The 18,942-nt window shown below is 44.6% G+C and overlaps 1 protein-coding gene across 1 annotated transcript; it reads right to left on the bottom strand.

Annotated features, from left to right (window-relative positions):
• Positions 1 to 419: 419 nt before the first annotated feature.
• Positions 420 to 6,837, bottom strand: LOC141110514 (chemerin-like receptor 1). The gene is given in 3 exon segments (XM_073601895.1): positions 420 to 1,369; positions 1,372 to 1,625; positions 6,596 to 6,837. Coding segments are annotated over 2 exon segments (1,086 nt in total). The 5' UTR covers positions 1,595 to 1,625; positions 6,596 to 6,837; the 3' UTR covers positions 420 to 506.
• Positions 6,838 to 18,942: the final 12,105 nt, after the last annotated feature.

Genomic DNA, 18,942 nt, shown 5'->3' with positions numbered 1-18,942 from the left:
GCTGGAGATGATAAAGCCTAAGAGCCCTTTCACACTGGGGCGGGGGCGACGTCAGCGGCGTCAGAGGTAAAACGCTGCTATTATTAGCGGCGTTTTACTGTCGGTATGCGGCCGATAGCGGGGCGGTTTTAACCCCCGCTAGCGGCCAAGAAAGGGTTAAATACCACCGCAAAGCGCCTCTGCAGAGGCGCTTTGCCGGCGGTATAGCCGCGCCGTCCCATTGATTTCAATGTGCAGGAGCGGTAAAGGAGCGGTATACACAGTGCTCCTTCACCGCTCCGAAGATGCTGCTGGCAGGACTTTTTTTACCGTCCTGCCAGCGCATCGCTCCCGAGGGCTTTCACACTGGAATGAAAGTAGCGGCACTTTCAGGTCGGTTTGCAGGCAAACCGCCCCAGTGTGAAAGGGCTCTTAGGAAAAATATTATAGCATGAACATATCCTGAAAAACAACTTAAAGCCAAAAGGTCTCCATAGTATGTATTGTTCCATAAATATAGTCCCGACTCACACCAGCTGGCAATCTAATGTGTATTTGGTTTTGCTCTTGGAGTCCATTTGGGCAGATTCCTCTGAGAAAGCTCTCTCAAATATCGACCGGAGGGAGCTCTGGAATTTCTGTTTGAAATCTTGACCCATAAAGACATAGAGAATGGGGTTAATACAACTGTTTATAAAGGCCAAACTGGAGGTAATAGGTATTCCAACAAAAGTTATGTAGAAAAGATGCTCATTTTCATCACCATAATTTGCAGACAACTCCAAAAAGGAGAAGACATGGTAGGGAAACCAGCAGACAAAGAAGGAGATGATAACAGCTAGGACAACTTTGAAAGGCTTGTTCGATGTGGTCATGTGATTTCTTTGGATACGCAAAAGAATTACTGAATAACATGAGATAATTATGGTGAAAGGAATAAAAAAGCTGACGATAAATCGAATAATTACTGTAGCCTTGTGCCTTTGATACGCAACTTTTTCATCATCATGAAAGTTGTTATAGCACGAAACATAATCTTCTGCAACATTGTTTATATCTCGGAATATGGAATAAGGTAAACTGAAAATTAATGCTAGGATCCATACTACCACGGCTACAACAGAGGCCAACTTCGGAGTTCGGTGATTCTGACACCAAACAGGAAACACAACGGAGATGAATCGATCAATGCTGATCACGGTGAGTAGGAAGATGCTGGCGTACAGATTGATGAATAGAATAGTGCTATTCAGCTTGCACATGAATTTTCCAAAAGGCCAGTGATAGTCAAAAGAGGCATAGGTAATGCTCAACGGTAGAAAAAACGTGACGATAAAATCAGCTATGGCTAAATTAAGGAACCACACGACATTGACAGACCGTTTCATTAAAAGGCGGTGAAATATATGACCAGACCATTTCCGGTGGTCCCTAGTAGGAAAGCCAAAGAATAAACCACCAGGGAGAACACACGATGATGGGATGCTATATGTTCCAGTCTTTCATCCTTTTCAGAATAGACGTCAGGGTCATATTTATCGTAAGCCCAGGGGATTGTGGTCTCTTCTTTAAGAGTAACATTAGAAACTGGATACACCATTGTAAAATTCTTCATTTTCCCAAGACAGATTGGAAGTGGAAAAATTCTGTAAAAAGAAGTGAAGAAGCTGAAAATTCAGTCTTATTATTGGTAATGTACAAGAATAAAAACAAAAATACATTCTACGGTCCACCTGGAAAATAGGGCAATGACTGCAAACTTTTCAAAAACATATCCTAAAATGTGTTTAAAGCCAAAACTTTTTGTAGTTTTAGAGTAGGGAAGGCTTTGCTGTCTGTGTCTCCACTGGCAATTTTCCCCTTCTCTGGTGACCATGTTGCATGCCTGAATGTGCCCGGGAATCCAAAATTTTGAGTCACCAAAAAAAGGAATAAAGAGGAAATCTTCCAGTGGAGACACTTCTTCCAATGATGACTGCCTACAAGGCAATTTTCCCTCTCATTGTTTTCACTTGAAGTGGTGTCTACAGGACAAGAAATGAAGATAAATTTGGGGCACAGATGGAAAAAAAAAACTGTCTTGGGTATAAACCAGTGTTCTCCAAACCAAATGCAGCCCTTTGCTTGCCTTTTTTCCAGCCCTCGGGACACCGTTCCTCCCAATGACCCCAACGATTGGGCACTATTCCTCCAATGACAGGGCACATTCCCACTCCTACTGACCAGAGGTGCTATGTCTTTATTTTTGTTAATCCCACTGAGCACAAAGTCAGAGGCATTGTTTATTGCCACTGGCACTGGTGCGTTTGCTACTCCCGTGGGATCACAGTCCAGCCCCCAAATGTCTGAAGAACAATAATCTGGCCTTTTGTTTAGAAAGTTTGGAGACCCCCTGATATAAACCAATCCTTATTTCAGCTAGAAAAGAGGAAGCTGTTACAGCTGCAAATGGGGGGGGGGGGGGGGGTATCTTTATAATAATAACTATGGTTTTGGAACTAGGGATGAGCCGAACACCCCCCGGTTTGGTTCGCACCAGAACATACCGAACAGGCAAAAAATTCGGCAGAACACACGAACACCGTTAAAGTCTATGGGATACGAACATGACTAATCAAAAGTGATCATTTTAAAGGCTTATATGCAAGTTACTGTCATAAAAAGTGTTTGGAGACCCGGGTCCTGCCCCAGGGGACATATATCAATGAAAATGTTTTTTTTTAAAAACTGCAGTTTTTTCGGGAGCAGTGATTTTTTTAATGCTTAAAGTGAAACAATAAAAATTAAATATTCCTTTAAATATCATGCCTGGGGGGTGTCTATAGTATGCCTGTAAAGTGGTGCATTTTTCCCATGTTTAGAACAGTACCACCAAGTCAAAAAATATCCCGACATAAAGGACTGGCTTAGTGAGATAGATAAAATTAGGTGTATAGAGGAAGTAATACATATGCAGGGCTTTTTTTCAGAGGGAACTTGGTGGAACTTAGTTCCATCACCTCTGGCTCAGACCCTTTGGTGCCTGCTCACCACAATCACTTGTAAACACAGAAGTCTAGTTTCTGTGTTTACAAGTGACAGCTCTGCACTCTGCATGTAATGCAATCCTGGTACTTAATGCCCCTTTAAGACCCTCCTACTGTTTTTGTGAAATTTGACTGAACACACCCACTATTTGATGTGATTTGGAGGGTGTGTGTAGGGGGACGAGTTTTGTGGGGCCGTGGTTAAGTTCCAGCACCTATTGTTTGAGAAAAAAAGCCCTGTACATATGCAAAATGATTCAGAAATAAAACAAGCTAATACCTGGAAAAGTTGGTTGGAATTTAGACAAACTCGGGTTTATGTGAATTATATTGGTGGTAATTAGGAGTTCTGTTTTTCCCCGCCCCCCCTTTCTTTTTCCGCCTCCCATTTTTTTTTTCACGTATATTAAAATGGAATCACTTTGAGAATTCAACAGAATGAAATAGATGTAAGATTTTATTCATCACACACGTGTACAGTAGTGGGGGGGCCGTGAAAAATTTTGATTTTTTTTTTATTACCAAGGAGAAATATAATGCTGGTAGAGACTTGCGACTCCCTCCTCTTCAAGACAAACATAATAGGTTTGCGAAAGATATAGTAACATATAACATATATAACATAAAACATGGATTTTGTCGGAATGTCTGATCGCGTGTACGAGGCATAAGTGTCCCATAGACTTTAACGGTGTTCCGGTGGCTTTTCGAATTTGCCCCGAACACCGCATATTGTTCAGTGTTCGCAGAACATCCGAACAACCAAAGTTCGGTCTGAACTTATGCTCGGGCTGAACCGTTCACCCATCCCTATTTGGAACAAGAAGTCCAACAAGCTCATGAAGTTGTGATGGCCATGTGTCCACAATCATTTGGCCATGTAGTGTATAGAACAATGGGATTTATTTACTATGTAAAGAAGTAAGGGTTAAAGAGAATGTTGGTGAATAATCTGAGTTTACACTGAACACCCAATCACAACTGGGAAATCAAAGTGAACATACAGTAGGTTTACCTTATTTACCAATTTTCATTCTTCTAAGTGGACACCTTCTACTACTTTAGTAAATCAACCTGAAATGTCTATCTACATATATGTGTTATAATGGTGCCTGACATTTTGTTGTGTAATGTAGTTCTGTTGGTCATCACATTTATTCTTTTATATATTCATTTAAGTTTCACTTGACTTTCATAAAAATTTTGCTAAGTATTGATATTGTCAAGCATCCACCTATCTATAAATGAGGGGTTTTAGGAGACTAGGAAAGAGGATGTTGAGGATTTTTTTTTTTTTTTTTTTTTGTGGATTGTGGCGCAATCTGTCAGTTTCCAAAATCCTACCACACAATGCTGGCCTAGAGAGTATTGACATACCAAAACTAAGAAATGTCTCATAACCCATGTTCGTATGTTGATCATTACATCAAATTAAGATACAGAGGACAGTTTATACATTTTAGTTCTCTCGAAATTAGGTGTTGTTTTAATGGATTTATATGAGTGCAAAATCTATTGCAGCTGTGCATGGTAGCCAATCAGTTTCTACCTTCAGATGGTTTAATTAGGCTCCATGCACACTGGAGCTGATAAACTGCAGCTTATTGGAGTTTGGGCGTTTTTTTTTAAAAGCCCATAAACTCCACTCTATGTTATCCTATGTGTCCATGCACACATGGATGTTTTTTAGCTTTAATGAGCAGTGGAGTTTATGGGCTTTTTTCTGAACGCCAGAAATTCGCATTCAAAGTGCCGTTTTTCACCACCAAAAAGACTCCAAAAAAGGCCAAATGCCGATAAACGCTCATAAACGCTCATAAACACACTTTAATTAGCATTCGGCGTTCTATTTTTTCAATGCATTGTGGTAGTTTGGAATGCATTATGGGATTTTTGGAGTGTCCTCTGTGTATTTTTATTAAAAATGCCCATAAACGCTAACGCTAAAAAATGCTCATAAACGCTAGTACAAAACGCTGTTAAAAGCATGTTTTTCAACCAGAGTTTTCTGCCAGCAATCTGGCATCCAGAAAAAGCTTTTTTGAGCTTCAGTGTGCATGGAGCCTTAAGCTTTGATAAAACAAAAAAAACCTGGAAGATGATTGGTTTCAATGCAGCACTGCACCAGATATTGCACTCTCCAGTTTTAGTAAATCAACCCCTATGTCTTGTCTATTAGACATGTGCATTCGTTTTCGTCCGAATGCATTTACATCCGAATTTCGGGTATGTTCGTTATAGTTTTAACAAACGATAACGAACGTGCAGAATCCGAAAACCGAAAGATCCGACATAAACAAATGCTTTATTTTCATTTTCGTTGCGACAACAGTTCGTTATAGATAGGAGATTCAACATGACGCTGACAATAGTGATCTGTGTCCATCAAACCTGTGGTCGAATGTGCCTAACCTTAGCTCTATTAGTCCAAGATTATTCGACATAGAGAGAAAAGATTCGACATAGAGAGATAAGATTCGACATTATAGAGACAATAGCAAAAAAGGTGGAATTTGCCTAACCTAACTCTATTAGCCCAAGATTATTCAACCTAGAGAGAAAAGATTCGACATGAAGATTCGACGAAGCAGTCGCCGCAAGCAGACATTCATGGTCAAATGCTCCGCCCATACGCTATAGAAGAATTCTAATGTTGGTTGACTAGTAATAATAATTAATAAATATAATTATTACTAGTGTCATACAACATTAGAATTCTACTATAGCTTGTAGGCGGAACATTCGACCGGAAATGTACGATTGCGGCGTCGTACAGTTTAGCTGCTCCGTCGAATCTTCTTAGAACATTCGACAGACACCATAAGCCTTCAATGACAGATTCGACCTTAATTATTTCTGCTTTTCAGACGAATGCATTTTTTAAAGAAACTAAATAAATAAAAATAAATTTCGGGAGTAACTAAATAAATGTATTTTTCGGACGAAAACGAAATTCCGAAACAAAATATTTCAGTGTGCACATGTCTATAATGTCTATTCTTCTTTCGGTAACTGTAAAAATGTGGTATTCCCCATCATTGTCTGTTCGAATGACAATGGTCACTAGGAGAAGCTGAGAAGATGAATCTCCCCAGCAGTGACACAGATAGCAATAAATACAAGGTTTTCAACACTTCCCCACAGTCTCCAAAACTTAAAAACACTTTGACTTTAGATGTACTTTAAAAAGCTAAGCCTGCCCGCTACAAACAAGTCCTCTGTCAAGAGCCCCAAACACATGGGCTGCTATAGAGGTGGCTATGCTCACAAACTATCTATTCACTGCTTTGCCTGATTTACAAACTGTGGTTGCTTTTCTAAAACGGGAGAGTGCAAAATCTGGTGCAGCTGTGCTTGGTAACCAATCAGCTTCCAGGCTTTTTTTTTGTCAAAGCTTAATTGAACAAACTGAAGTTAGAAGCTGATTGGCTACCATACACAGCTGCACCAGATTTTGCACTTTCTCGTTTTAGTAAATCAACCCCACCGAGTCATGTGCCACTAATAACTATTCTATTGAGTATCTCTTAGCAAACTTTTTTTTAAACAAAACCATAAATATACTGTATATATGTGTATCGGTTACTTACTTGAACTTTCCTACTCCTGATGTTCCTCTCTGGATCCTTCTATGAATGTTCTTGCTTCTGCTGTTGAGTCACATTTATACATGCAGATGGGTTCGATATCACTTGTTAGATAACGAAGTTCCTGTAACATCCTCGTTTGAAAATTTTCTTCCTTGATGTAGAATGATCAGTCGTGAAGCCTCATCTGTGTCACACATAGCATCGCCCTGTCTGCCGGGAAGGTGGGAAACCTACATGTACATTTAAAGTGGCGGGCCACCCTAAAATAAAAAAGTGCATCAATATTTTTTTTTAAATTAAAAAAAAAAACATTGGAAAAAAATTTAACTTACCTGAAAACCCTGTTGCTAGGCAGTCTTCCTAATCTGCCTCTCCCTATTCCTGCGTGGCGGTTCCTCCTCTTCGGCGAGTGACCCCGTTGCCTTCTGGGACATGCGTGTGTCCCAGAAACCAACGGGGCCATTCACAAAGCGCCGCGCGACTCGCGCATGCACAGTAGGAAACAGGCAGTGAGGCCGCAAGGCTCCACTGCCTGTTTCCCTTAGTTAGTCAGTTAGTTAGTTAGTTAGTCCCTTAGTTATTTAGTTAGGATGGAGGCGCCGGCAGCCGGTCCGATGGACGGGGAGGCCGACATCGCAGGCTCGCTGGACAGGTAAGTGTCCTTATTAAAAGCCAGCAGCTTAAGTGTTTGTAGTTGCTGACTTTAAAAAAAAAACGTCCGGAACACCACTTTAGACTGAAGTGGTTGTTAAGCCATACTAACCTGTATACAGCATCAGCACTGCTTCCTATTGCAGTGTCCCCCTCTGTGTGTGATTTATAAAAATAAACGCTGCAAATACCTCATTTCACAGCCGAGATTGCGATCACATGACTGTCCAGCTTTCTCCTTTCCTCCTCTGAGAGATGCAACAGGCGGGGCTGAGATTCCCCTGCTGATGTCCTTCTGGAGTGGAGGAGGAGAGAGCTGGCTAGTCATGTGATCGCAATCTCGGCTGTGAAATTAGGTATTTGCAGCATTTATTTTTATAAATCATACACAGAGGGGACACTGCAATAGGAGGCAGTGCTGATAGTGTATACAGGTTAGTGTTATGAGAGCAGCAGGGGAGAGGGGGTGGCACTGTCATGAGCAGAGAGGGGAGGGAGGACACAGGAGCAGAGAGGAGAGCAGATAGCAGGCTGTGGATGACGGAGACACGTAAACTGACCACAATGTCAGGGCTCAGCAGCCATCATACACCATGGTCAGTTTACAGAGGGGAGGGGAGAAACTGGCAGGATAAGCCAGGTCTTTTAGGTTTTACAGGGGACCGAATGACACAGGACAAGCACTGTGTCATATTATATGCTTTAAAGGAGCAGGGTCAATTTTTTTTTAGTTAGGGTTAACAAACACTTTTAAGAATCAACAATTGGTGAAAATTGCTTGTAAGCACTACAATCGAAAGGAAAATTCCACTATAAATCATCCTAAGTGGACCAGCTAATCATGTGTGCTGGATTCTATGTAGGAGCAACTGTCTAAGCTTTTTACCATTGGGGGACCTTGCAGAGTTATAGGGTCAGTCTATTTGTTCATCGTTATGGTCTAGGCCAGCCTTTATCAGCCAGGGTGGCAATATGCCTAAAAATTGCCCACAAATTGTATACAAGCCAAGCGGGTGGAAGAAGCCTGCCTTTTAGTTCCACAAAGCCACTGGTTTTTATTGTGCACCATTAGAACCTTCTAACCGCCGGCATCCTAACAACCAATGACTTCATGAAGGACTTCATTGGTTGATAAGGAGGAAGTCAGGTACCTGCACAGCATCCTTGTTTCCCCCTCTCTGTCAGCACTGGGGTCACATTAGCTGAGTAAGGGTGAGAAACTGAGGGAGAAGAGAAATGTTGGAATATTAACCAGTATCAGCGTGCAAAGTTGTATTTGCTTTCGAAGAATAAATCACCTCTATCATTGGGTGTCCATCATGTGTGGATGTTGCTGCATTGTTTAGTTTAGTTTTCCACAATTTAGAATGGGGTGCATAATTTTAAAGGGTGCCTTCATTGAAAAAAGAAGAGAAAAAAGAGAAATACTGGTCTAGGCAATAGACAAAATATATACATTTCCTTTTTCCTTGGACAATTAAACAAGTGGCAGTTCAGTGGCTAAGTGGCTAGCACTTCTGACTAGCAGCAATATGGTAGTTGATTTGAATCCCACCCACAGCACTACCTGCCTGGAGTTTGTATGTTGTGCTTGTGTGAGTTTCCACCGGGTTTTACGGTTTCCTCCCACACTCAAAAGACTTGCTGGTAGTCCTTGAGGTCAGTGACTGATGTGAATGTATAATAAATATGAAAACAGCTGCGTAAATTGAAGCCGCTTTATAAGTACCAGTAATAATTAGGGATGGGCCGAACACCGCCCGGTTCGGGTCGCACCAGAACACCGTGAACAGGCAAAAAATTGGTGCGAACATGTGAACCTTATTAAAGTCTATGGACACGAACATGAAAAATTAAAAGTGCTCATTTTAAAGGCTTATATGCAAGTTATTGCCATAAAAACTGTATGGGGACCCGGGTACCTCCCCAGGGGACATGTATCAATGCAAAAAAAAAGTTTTTTAAAACAACCATTTTTTTCAGAAGCAGTGATTTTAATAATGCTTAAAGTGAAACAATAAAAATGAAATATTCCTTTATATCATGCCTGGGGGTCCCCTTAGTCTGCTTGTAAAGTGATGCATCTGTCTGATGTGTTTTACAGTGCCTGCAGCAAAATGACATTTCTAAAGGAAAAAATGTAATCTAAAATGGCAATACAGATAAAAATCAATGATGAAATCGGCGACCCTTTAGATCTGGTATGGATATTAAGGGGAACTCGACTCCAAAATGTGAAAAAAAATCCATGCCAGACCCTTATCTGAGCATGCAGCCTGGGGGACAGGATAGGGGGAGGGGGCGAGCGAGCACCCCCCCTCCTAAACCATACCAGGCCACATGCCCTCAATATGAGGAGGGTGCTTTGGGGTCCCCCCAAAGCATCTTGTCCCCATGTTGATGGGGACAAGGGCCTCATCCCTACAACTCTGGCAAGGAGGCCCCCAGATCCCGCCCCCCCATGTGAATGGGTAGGGGTACATTGTACCCCTACCCATTGGTAGGGGTACATTGTACCCCTACCCATTCACCAAAAAAAGTATCAAAAAGTAAAAACCACAAAACACAGTTTTTGACAGTTACTTTATTAAAAAAGAAAAAACATGTGTCCCGTGATGTACAATCCATTGTCAATCACGCCGCCCGACAGACCCGAAAAATAGGAAAAAAAGAAAGAAAATACTCCGCCTCCATGGGAGGCGTCCCGCCGACTGCTGTATTTTCGTTTTGACAGCTCTTATATGCAAGGGCGGGGCCACCCGCTGGCGTAAATGGTTGACCCCGCCGTCAGAAGGGACGGGCCCACTCTGTTACATCACTGGGTGGTCACGTCCTTGCCTATATAACAGCTGTCACAGCCAAGAGACAGCAGTTGGCGTCTTGAGCTTTTTTTTTTTATTTTTCAGGTCTGTCAGGTGGTGTCATTGAAGATGGATGGACATCATTTTGTATCAAGCCAGGTAGGCTCTTGCCCTTGCTGGTGGATCGAAAGCATTTGAAGAATCCAGTCTGCTTACCAGGGGCGTACCTACAGGGGTAGCAGGGCTCTCAATTGTGACCCTGCCCCATGCTGCGGGGGGCCTGTGCTGCCCCCTGTATGCCTGGTTGAGAGGAGTGGTCGGGGCAGCTGCATATAGAGGAGCCAATATGTCCATTATCCTCCTGCAGGTGCTCAATACCTGTGGGAGGGAGAAGGGGAGAAGCAGGCATTCAGCCGCTCCTCCTATCCAGCTCTGCTGCCCCTGCAGCTATCCTGGGTTTTCCCCTCCCCTCTCCCACTGGCTGCTGCGAGGGATCTGTCAGAATGGAGAGCAGGGAATGTGCCATTTACTGGCCCCTTCCTTTTCTAAATAGTCAGTGATCCTTACTTAAACTGTGTTTACTATGCTTCATTTCATGTATTGGCAGGAAGCTCTGTAAAGAGCTCTTTCTGTTTATTTATTCTGTGCAGTTGAGATTGAGGGCTGTGTCCTCAATCTCCTTTCTCTGTCTCAAAGGTGTAAAATCAGAGGTCTGTCTAGACCCCTGATATCTCACCAAAGCTCCACAACGGGGCTCCTAAAAAAAAAAACAATTAAAAAAAATTATATTATAAATAAATAAAAAAGGTAAAATAAAAAATAAAATATCAAAAATAAAAAACTACTGACACCAATGGCAAAACTACCTGGGTCACAAAGGCTCGGGGAGAAGGGCCCCGGCTGAGGGTCAGGGGCTTTCATGGTTTCTTGCACTGGGACCCTGAAGGTTCTAGTTATGCCACTGCTGCTTACCAGTATGTGTCAGGGCTTCCTGCCTATTTTTATTGGTCCGATGAAGAAAATAGGAGTTCTCCACACTGGGGTATGTTCAGCAATACACAGCAACGCAGGTCCCTATTAACAGGCCCGGACTAAGACAAAAAATAGGCCCGGGCATTTTGGACTGAGCAGCCCATGACATGTTAAGCGGCCCCTTCCCCACTATCCACCCTGATGGATCCCCTGGGAGAGGGGAGGGGGGTACCTGGCAGAGATGGGGGGGGCGAGCGGGACTGGGAAAGAGCATGAAGGGGGGGTGGAGAGCACAGGAAGGAACCTTGAGAACATGGGGTGGGGCGAGAGCACAGGGGAGAGGCAGTGAACACAGGTAGGAAGAGGAGAATACAGGGGGGCCGGAGAGCACAGGAGGTGGGGGGGTTGGAGAGCACAGGGGAAGCAAAAACATGGGGAGGGCAGGAGAGCACGGGGAGGGTGGAGAGTACAAGGGGGAGGCAGCGAAGAGCACAGAGAGGGCAGGAGAGCACAGGGGTTGGGCAGAGAGCACAGGGGGAGGCGGACAACAGTGGGGGGGCTGGAGAGCACTGGGGGGTGAAGAGCACTGGGGGGAGGCGGCCAACAGTGGGGGGGCTGGGGGCTGGAGAGCACTGGGGGGAGGTGGATAACACTGGGGGGGGCTGGAGAGCACTGGGGGAGAGCAGGGGGAGGTGGAGAGCATGGGGTGGGGGGTGTGGAGAGCACAGGGGGCAGCGGAGAGCATGGGGGAAGGTGGAGAGCACGGGTATGGCTGAGAGCCAGGGGGAGGTGGAGACCACAGGGGGCAGCAGAGAGAACATGGGGCAGTGGAGAGCATGGGGGAAGGTGGAGAGCACGGGGAGGCTGAGAGCCTGGGGGGGAGGGGGAAAGGGAGAGCACAGGGGGTAGAGAGAGAGAACGGGGGCACCGGAGAGCATGGGGAGGAAGTTGAGTGCACAGGGGGGCAGCAGAGAGCATGAGGGGGATGTGAAGAACACAGGTGGGCACCGGAGAACATCGGGGGGATGTGGAGAGCACAGGGGGCACCAGAGAACATGGGGGGATGTGGAGACCACAGGGGGCAGCGGAGAGCATGGGGAAATGTGGAGAGCGCAGAGGGGCACCGGAGAGCATGGGGGGATGTGGAGAGCACAGGGGGGCACCGGAGAGCATGGGAGGATGTGGAGAGAACAGGGGGACATCAGAGAGCATGGGAGGGATGCGGAGAGCACAGGGGGCAGCGGAGAGCATAGGGAGGATTTGGAGAGCACAAGGGGGCAGCGGAAAAGCATGGGGGGATGTGGAGAGCACAGGGGGCACCGGGGAGCATGGGGGGATGTGGAGAGTAACAGGGGGGCAGCAGAGAGCATGGGGGGATGTGAAGAGCACATGGGGGAACGGAGAGCATGGGGGGAGGTGGAGAGCACAGGGGGGCAGCGGAGAGCATGGGAGGAGGTGGAGAGCACAGGGGGGCAGCGGAGAGCATGGGAGGAGGTGAAGAGCACAGGGGGGCAGCGGAGAGCATGGGGGGAGGTGGAGAGCACAGGGGGGCAGCGGAGAGCATGGGAGGAGGTGAAGAGCACAGGGGGGCAGCGGAGAGCATGGGGGGAGGTGGAGAGCACAGGGGGGCAAAGAATATGGTGGAGAGCATAGGGAGGCTGAGAGCCGAGAGCCAAGGGGAGGTGGAGACCACGAGGGGGCAAAGATGATGGGTGGGGCAGAGAGCACAGGAGGGGCAGCAGAAATAAGCAGGATAGGAGAAGCAGTGGGGGTGGCTGCATATAGAAGAATCATTCTCTCCATCTTCCTCCTGCAGTCTTTGAATGCCTGCTTCTCCTCTCCCTCTTGCAGGCATTCAAAGACTGCAGGAGGAAGATGGAGAGAAGGATTCTTCTATGTGCAGCCGCCCCCTCTGCTCCTCCTATCCAGGTTACAGCGGGGCTGCACTCAAGTTCTCTATGATCTGGCTCCAAGGTGTCTGCAGCAGGTCTCCTCTAGCTCCTCCCCCTTCGTGGTCACGCCCCCGGCACAGACAGCTGAACTATACGTGCGGCCATGGAGGTGTCTCATCTAGCTCCTCCCCCTTCGTGGTCACGCCCCCTGGCATAGACAGCTGAACTATACGTGCAGTTGCAGAGAGCTCCTCCCCCTGCATGTTTCTTTCTCCACAGCACCGATGGCTGAGCTGAACTAGCAGCCGGGCGGCCGCGGAGAGGCCGGGTGAGTGGCGCAGGCTCAAAGAGCAGCCCAGCTGCCTCGGGCCCAGCAAGGACTTGTGGCCCTGCGGCCCCGGCCCACCGGTCAAGTGCTCGGTTTGCCCTATGGCCAGTCTGGGCCTGCCTATTAACCATTTCCAGCCTTCTGGCTAGCTTTCTATCAGCCTTAGCTTCTTGCCTCTACTACTAAGCCCTTAAAGCAGAGTTCCAGTCGTTTTTCAGTTTATTAAAAGTCAGAAGATACAAAAAGTGTAGCTGCTGACTTTTAATAAACAGGCACTCACCTGTCCCACGGTCCTCGCTCCTCTCCCTCTCCTCTCCGTTGCGCCGGCATTGCAAGTGTGGGCACCCATGCGCAAGTCACGCTGCGCTTTCCTAGAGGCCAGGCAATCTTCTGGGACCTGTGACGTGTCCCAGAAGATTGCAGAGAGGGAGGAGCCGCCTTGGGGGAGAGGAGGAGTCGCCTTGGCCAAGCAATGGAAGGAGGAAGTGGGTAAGGTAGTACCTGTTAAAACCAGGTACCCATTCGCCCTCCTAAAAAAAAATTACATGCCAAATGTGGCATGTAAGGGGAGCGAGGAGTGCTTAAAGTGGAAGTTCCACTTTTGGGTGGAACTCCGCTTTAATCGCAGTGAAGCGACTTAAAGGAGGCACAGCATCCGGTGGAAGCATCATGTGTCAAGGACAATAAAGTTGATTGAAAAGAAACAGCAATGTGCAGCTTTGTTGGAGTATTCCCGAGGCCGTAACTTTTTGTTAGATGGAGTCTCTCTTGGTCCATATAAAGAATGATCAGCTATAGCGGCGACCTCTCAGATCAGACAAGATGAGACCAGGAAAAGTAATTTACCCCCATTGCATAATATATGTGCAATCATTATTATTGTATATTATTGCCATCGCCTTTGTATGGTAAAGCCTAACCAAACATTTTATTTAGGTTTGGATGAAGAAAGAGTTCAAATGGAAGTATTACATAAACAATCTCTATCGGAGACCTCAGCCAAGAGCCTTCTAGAGGCAAGGAAGGATCTACAGCAGATTCTCCACACTAAAGCCAAACGGATTCTTTTCTTTAAGAGGCGGCTCTATTATGAGTCAGGCGACAAAGCTGGGAGGTTCTTGGTGAGGGCCCTCAAAGAACAAAATTCAATTAATCAGATAGTTGGTATCAGATCCAAAGAGGGAAAGCTCGAGGTAACACCTGAGGCAATAGCTAATCACTTCCACGCTTTCTATACGAAGCTTTATAACCTGCCCCCACAGCATAAACCTCCACAAATGTTAGGAGATAGGACACAACTCATACAAGACTACATAAGACATAGCGGACTACCATCTCTACCCAAGGAGGATACAGATCTCCTAGAAGCCCCAATCACAACAGCAGAGGTCAAACAGGCCATCAAATTACTAAAACCGGGCAAGAGCCCAGGTCCTGACGGATATTCCGCCACATATTACAAATCCTTTATGGAGATTCTGACTGAACCCTTAAAAGATGCATTGAATGCCTTATCCAAGCCAAGACGTGTTACTCCTGGTTTTCTCTCTGCCCATATTGCGGTTATACCGAAAGAGGGCAAAAACCCAGAGGAATGTGCTAGCTACCGTCCCATCTCTTTGTTAAACCTCGATGCCAAGCTGTTTGCGAAGATCATTGCATTGAGGATGGGGCCGCTGCTCTCAAAACTAATTGGCTTGGAGCAGGTGGGCTTTATGCCAAACAGAGAGGCCAAAGACAATGTTACTAAAGCTCTCTTACTAACACAGGCTGTGAGACAACGGAAGATCGAAGGCTTTCTCCTCTCAACAGACGCGGAGAAGGCCTTCGATCGTGTGGCATGGGACTTCATGCTGGCGGTGTGTGGAGCTGTGGGCTTAGGTCCGAACATGTTGCATTGGATCTCGGCCCTTTATCAAAAGCCAGCAGCGGAATTAAAAATAAACGGAATTCTCTCAGAAAAAGTATATATTAAAAATGGGACTAGACAGGGCTGCCCCCTGTCTCCCCTTTTATTTATTCTCTCACTAGAGCCCTTTATTAGAACAGTGCAAAAAAACACAGCAATACAAGGTTTCCAGATTAAAAATAAAGAGTACAAACTAGCTGCATACGCAGATGACTTATTGTTCTTCTTAACGAAACCGACTACAACACTCCCCAACCTGTTACAAGAATTTGCACACTACGGATTTATATCCAACCTAAAAATTAATTATACAAAGTCAGAGGCTCTGAACCTCTCCCTTCCAGACAATGTACTCAAATTAACTCAGGCGAATTCAACATTTACTTGGGATAAGACCAAATTAAAATATCTAGGAATTTGGGTTACACCATCTCTAAAAATAGCATATGAGAAAAATTTTGTGACCTTTCTAAAAAATTGTGCGAAAGATTTAACAGTTTGGAACGAGAACTATTTCTCTTGGTTCGGCAGAGCAGCCATAGTAAAAATGGTCATATTGCCCAAATTTTTATATCTAACCCGCACACTACCGATAGAGATACCTCAGAAATTTTTCAATGAGCTTAATACAATGGTCACGAGATTTCTCTGGCAACATAAAAAACCCAGAATCAAACTAGGCACTCTGGTCAAACCCAAAGATCTAGGAGGAATCCAATTCCCGAACTTCCGCAGTTACTACCAGGCCTCACACATAGCCAGAATCATAGACTGGCATTGCCATGAGTCGGAGAAGGACTAGGTATCACTAGAGTCAACGCTTGCCACGCTGCCGCTTAAATACTTGCCATGGTCCTCTATCAAAACACTACCTCATCCCATAAGGTCACACCCAATCACTGGTACCACACTGAAGATCATTACCGGACTAGCTAAACAAAAAAAGCTGACCTCAACACCCAGCCCTCTAACACCCCTGACAGATAACCCAGACTTTGCCCCAGGTCTACATAACCCAACTCTTAAGTCGATTCCGGCAGGGGATCCCTTGCTGGCTGGAGACTGCTATAATGAAAACAAATTCAGAGATTGGTTGTCTTTTAAGACAGACTTAAACCGACCCCAAATGAAACTATGGACATATTTCCAATTAAGAAGCTATTTAGGTAACATTGAGGAACCCCTAACACTACATAGACCCCTGACGGCTTTGGAGTCGGTGTGTCGAGAGGGAACTCCAATTAAAAAGGCCACTTCTGTAGCGTATGAGTGGATGAGTCGCTCGGGGACTGAGATATCGGATGGGCACAGGAGATGATGGTCGGAAGAACTTGAATTGGAGATCTCAGACAAACAATGGAGGTATGTGGCTGCCCTAGCACATAAATGTTCCATAAGCACGAAACTGCAAGAGACAAATTACAAACTGCTGACCCACTGGTACAGCACTCCTGATAAAATACACAAATGGGATACACAAAAACCAGACACTTGCTGGAGATGTCTCTCCGAAAAAGGCACACTAACCCACATCTGGTGGCAATGCCACAAAATTGAACCATTCTGGAATGAAGTTAAGGTTTTAATTAAAAAGATTACAGAAACCAAAGTGGAACTGACCCCAGCATGTTGTCTATTACACTTGTCCAACACCTCTTTTAAACGCTACAAACGCTCGTTGACAATACATCTCCTCAACGCAGCCAAATCTCAAATACCTCTACATTGGCTCTCTACATCTACTCCAACTGTTGGGGACTGGCTGTCGAGAGTCAGTGAGATCCACGAAATGGAAGACGTATTGGCCCAAGACAAAGGCCATATCGAACGATTCCACAAAACATGGCAACCCTGGTTGCTCTTCAAATACTCTGCAGAATTCCCTTCCTGAATTAGGTATGGGGGGGACCTTGCTGTCTTGGGTGGGTGCCCTTCCTCTGTATCCTATTTCTGCCCTTCACATCAGCATTTCCCCTATCCCTTCCTACTTCTTTTTTCTATATCCAACTTCTTAACACTTCATGGCTGATCTATAGCTTATGTCCTCACTGGTATATACCTTGGAAATTCGTACTTCTCTTGTAGATGTGAATTAGATTGTTTCAGAGAATCATAGAGACCACACTTTTGCTTGTTCTCAACAATAAACAATCTGAACAACTGATAAGAAATGTTTGTCGCAATGGCTTGCGAAGCGTAGATAGAACTATTATGCTGTATTTTTTTTTTTTTTTTTTTTTTTATTTTACAGCCACAAAGTCAGCTTAGTGAAAATAATCTCAGTGATGCGGTGTCTGTTAAACATTTAGACTTCTACACGAGTTTCACACTAACTGTTTTTATTCTGTAAAAAGACGAAAAGTACGCAGTTGCACCTGCAAAATTTGCAATATACAGTGTATTCTTTTGTTACTATTCTTTATCTTTTTTCAATAAACTTGAAATGATAAAAAAAGAAAGAGTTCAAATATCTGACAGGTTTTTATTTCTGTATATGACCCCAATTAGGGAGAATGCTAATCCTTCCCAAAAATGAAAGAAAAATACTTTATGTGACTGGAGCTGGATATTAACAAATAACAATATATAATAATAATAATTAGTAGTAGTAGCTGTCGTAGTAGTATTATATACAGATATGCATCACAAGCTATAGCAATATGGAAGCATAAAAAAAGCTCTTTGAGTCAATGCTTGTATTGGAAAATTGGGTAAAAATGGAAAGGCGTTCTTGTATCAGAGTGAAAAGTAGATCCTCAGCTGTAGGAAGTTTCATTGACCTTTAAAGAGTCCTTGTCACCAGACCATACATTTCAACAAAATATTTCTATAACATTATATGTGCATTTAACATGTTTTATGCATTTTATTTACCTGTAAAATCCTCCCTTGTGTAGTCCTCCAAAAACCCTGATTTTCCTGCTAGATGTCGCCATCTTGAATGTGACGTTAGCAGCCCCAGCAGTCTCACAGCTGTCACTCTATAGTATTCTCATTCACTTCTCTCCTGACTGCAACATAAAAGGCTATGTAGGGAGAAGAGGGGAGGGACAGAGGAGCTGGAGCAGCACAGAGAGTAATTAGGCACTCCCAGAGGAGGAGAGGGCAAAGACATGCAAAGAACAGATTACTAGCCTTTTCAGAAGGAGGTCACCAATGGCATTTTCTGGATCTGTCTATGTATAGGTTAGGTGGATGTTGAATGCAGTTTGTAGCACATTTTTACAGTAATTCAAACTGAAAAAAAGGAACATACAATAGCTTTATTTCAAAGCTTAATTCCGGCTAGACGCAAAAGACATACATTAATGCAGTTCTGTATTTATTAATACATCATTACTTTTTTTTTTTAACATAAGCACCTAAACTTGACTTGGCATCAGCCTCTTGCAATCCATTGTATAGCAGAGATCAGACTGGAATTTGGAGATACAATACAAGGTGCTAATCCTTTGTGCTCATGTGCTAACAAGGAACATGCTGATAGATGGGGAGAGCAGAGGAACAGAGAGGCAAACTCATCAGTTAACTGCTTCTCTGTTCACGGTACAGTCACAAGGTTGGGTAGGGACAAGACCTCTAAGTCTGCTCCCTTTGTCTGGATTCAGCTCCTAACATCTTCTCTTAGAAATTGGCATGCATAAAAGTATGTATTGGTCCTTGTAATCTCAGTTGCTTGTTAGCTGTTTTTAATTATGGTGGTATGGAAGTAAATGGTAGTTCTGGAATTCTGAGACAGGATATGATCTTCTTCAGCAATTGGCAGTTTCAGTATTTGACAAACGTCATAAAAT

This window comes from Aquarana catesbeiana, linkage group LG10, assembly GCF_042186555.1.
Source record: "Aquarana catesbeiana isolate 2022-GZ linkage group LG10, ASM4218655v1, whole genome shotgun sequence".
Lineage (NCBI taxonomy): Eukaryota > Metazoa > Chordata > Amphibia > Anura > Ranidae > Aquarana > Aquarana catesbeiana.
The sequence above is the reverse complement of the archived record's forward strand: the minus strand, read 5'-3'. Positions and strand labels throughout refer to the sequence as shown.